Below are 3,424 nucleotides of genomic sequence, written 5' to 3' on the forward strand. Positions count from 1 at the left end.
CCATAAACATCGCAATGAACGAGTCTGAGATTTTGCTGCCTATGGCTTCTTCTAGGATTTTTATGGTTTCAGGATTTACATTTAAGTCTTTTATCCATTTTGAGTTTATTCTTGTCTATGGTGTAAATTGGTGGTCTAGTTTCATTTTTTTTTGTATGTATCTGCCCAATTTTCTCAACACCATTTATTGAAGAGATAGTCTTGACTCTGTTGTATGTTCTTGACTCCTTTGTCAAATATTAATTGAACGTAATGGCTTGGGTTGATTTCTGGGGTCTCTGTTCTATTCCACTGATCTATATGCCTGTTTTTGTGCCAGTAACAGGCTCTTTTGATTACAGTGGCTTTGTAGTATAACTTGATATCTTTTATCGTGATCCCTCCAACTTTGTTCTTCTTTCTGAAGATTGCTGCAGCTATTCAGGGTCTTTTTTGGTTCCATATACATTTTTGGAATATTTGTTCTAGATCTGTGAAATACGCTATTGGTATTTTAATAGGGATTGCATTGAATCTATAGATAGTTTTGGGTAGTATGGACATTTTAATGATGCTAATTCTACCAGTTCATGAACACTGTATATTCTTCCACTTGTTTATATCTTCCTCTGTCTTTTTTTCAATATCCTATAGTTTTCTGAGTACAAGTCTTTTACCTCCTTGGTTAAGTTTATTCCTCAGTATCTTAATATGTTGTTGTAGTGGTAAATGGGATTGTTTGTTTAGTTTCTCTTTCTGAGAATTCATTATTGGTGTATAAAATTGCCACCGATTTCTGAATGTTAATTTTGTATCCTGCCACGTTGCCAAATCCCTTTATTAAATCTAGTAGTTTTTTTTTTAAAATATATTTTATTGATTTTTTACAGGGAGGAAGGGAGAGAGAGATAGTTAGAAACATCAATGAGAGAGAAACATCGATCAGCTGCCTTCTGCACATCTCCTACTGGGGATGTGCCCACAACCCAGGTACATGCCCTTGACCGGAATCGAACCTGGGACCTTTCAGTCCGCAGGCTGATGCTCTATCCACTGAGCCAAACCGGTTTCGGCAAATCTAGTAGTTTTTTGATGGAGTCTTTAGGGTTTGCTATGTACAATATCATGTCATTTGCAAATAATACTACATATTGGATTATATATTATACGTATAAAATATATGTCTTAATAACAAATACATTTACAAAAGCTTTTGCTGCTAAGGCAAACATTGCTTACTTAGTGTGCTTTGTGTAGGCCCTTTGTCATTATCTTTCCTATTTATCAGTGTAAGAGAAAAGAAATAACAATCTAAACAGCTAGAAAGTTAAGCTCGAATGACATTCCCATGCAGAGAGAATAGCTTTATTAATACTACAAGATAAAGGACAGGGACATATTAAACCATTCTAAGAGATACAATAGGCAAAATTTAAAAGGTGGTTAATTCTACAAATGACTGGTTTCTTCAATAAATATATTGGAAGAAGGAAAAATGGAAGCTATACTTAAGTGATAAAGTAAGCAATGCCATGTTTGAGCATTTTTTTAATACTGATTTAATCAAACTAGCTGTAAAAGAAAAAAATTATGAGGTCTTTGGGAAATCTGAATACAGACTAAATAGATATTCAGGATAGTCAGGAATTATAATAAGAAATCTCTGGAAGTCTGACAGCGGTATTATAGTTCTGATAAAAAGAGAAGGAATCCTTATCCTTTTAAAGTATTAAAGTAGTTGCACATGAATTGATATGTCTTGGATTTTCTTCAGAATAATCCAGTGTAAGGGAATAAGACAAATTAAGATTGGTTGAGTGTTAATTGTTGAATCTGTGCATAGGTATATAGGGCATCATCATACTAATTTCTATACTTTCATATGTTTGAAACTTTTCCATCAGGTTCTAAAGAACCCTGCAATAAATAAATTGATAAAATTTATTTTTAATGGAGGCATCCAGTTGATAGAAAATTTGAGACTTGTGTTTGATTGGCAAGATTGAATCAAGATAGAGAATTCAGAGTTATCAACATACATGGCCATATACTTGAAACCATGCAAATCACTGAATTTATTGAAGGAAAGGGAGAGAAGAGTATGGTCAACAGAATGGTAGAAAAATCTTAAGAGTTGAGGGTGAGAAGAAGAAAAAAGCTAGAGATGTAATGATCTGTAATGTAGAAGAAAAGTGCTTTTTAAAAAAAAAAATGAGAGAGGATGTTTAATCCTATGCAGGAATTGCTAAAAAAATGAGAAAAGTCATTTATTTTGGCCAGGAGGAAGTTTCAGTGGAGTGGTGGATGGGTAAGCCAGGTTGTAAGGGAAGAGGAGAGAATGTCTTGCAAGGAAGAAAGATGAGAGGCAGTAATTGTGTAGGATAACCTTGGTCAAGGAAAGCCTAGATTTTCTTTATAGGCATCTGAGCAGTTTTAAACAGGGCAGCTCCTGTGGAAGAACAAGAGGTTTAAGAAACACATGAGGAGGAGGAAGATTCAAATGAAAACATGAGTAAAGTGGAAACTAGAGAAAGAAGGAGACTTTATGGATGAAGACAGAAATTTTCAAGTAGGAAGGAGAGATGTTGAGGGAGTTCACTCAGTTTGACTGACCTTGTAAGTAAATCATGTGAGGGCTTAAAAAGGGGTCCAAGCCCAAACTGGCAACTAAAGGAAAAAACATAATTGTTTTTAAAATAAGATTTGTGACTTTTATTATATTTTGTAACCCTTTTTTCTAGATTAATGAATTTAGGCAAACGTGTATAAGTTAAATTACAAATAAGGAATTATTATACCTTATATGTACCTAGATTTCCACAGAAATCATATTTCCTGAAAATATTTTGGAGTAAGTGCAGTGCATTAGAGAAGCATATTTACAAGATTGCTGGACACTGGGGCTGTGGGGGTTGCCCGGGGGCGGGGGGCATCAATTGGGGGAAAAGGAGACATATGTAAAACTTTAGACAATTAAAAAAATAATAAAAATAATGAACAAAAAAAAGATTACTGGAGACCTCTTTTTTTCTTTTTTCTTTTCCTACTCTTTTTTTGTTTGTTTTTTTGCCAATGCCTGATTCCTGGCTTGTATTAGTGAACTTTGAGATAAAGGCATTACAACTGAGAAGTCATATATTTTTTAAACTTTTGGATATAATTTTACTTTATTTTTAATACTGAAATGTGGATGTAATCTTATTAACATGATTACTTATGTACTGATATTTTTTCCAGAAATGTTGGCTATGTCTTGAAAATTCCACTTAATTGTGTTTTAATCCTTAACTTAAAAGTTAACAGCTTGCAAACATTTGCTATTCCAGGTTCTATATTTCTCAGTATACTCTCAGGGTTTCTTTATCCATTTCCACTGGCCTTATTTCTTGTTTGTTTGGTAAGTATATTAAATCAAATTGGAAAACTATAAAAAACAGCTTAAAAT

General features: G+C 33.4%; 1 protein-coding gene across 2 annotated transcripts in view; it reads left to right on the forward strand.

Annotated features, from left to right (window-relative positions):
- TMEM41B (transmembrane protein 41B) overlaps nt 1-3,424 on the forward strand; it is a 31,509-nt gene that overhangs the window by 20,491 nt on the left and 7,594 nt on the right. For both annotated transcript variants that reach the window (XM_006763478.2, XM_015563726.1), the window contains exon 4: nt 3,283-3,376. In XM_006763478.2, the coding sequence (XP_006763541.1) occupies nt 3,283-3,376 (94 nt within the window). The remainder of the gene's footprint in view (nt 1-3,282; nt 3,377-3,424) is intronic.

The sequence above is a fragment of the Myotis davidii genome, unplaced genomic scaffold (genome assembly GCF_000327345.1).
Source record: "Myotis davidii unplaced genomic scaffold, ASM32734v1 scaffold118, whole genome shotgun sequence".
NCBI classification, from domain to species: Eukaryota; Metazoa; Chordata; class Mammalia; order Chiroptera; family Vespertilionidae; genus Myotis; species Myotis davidii.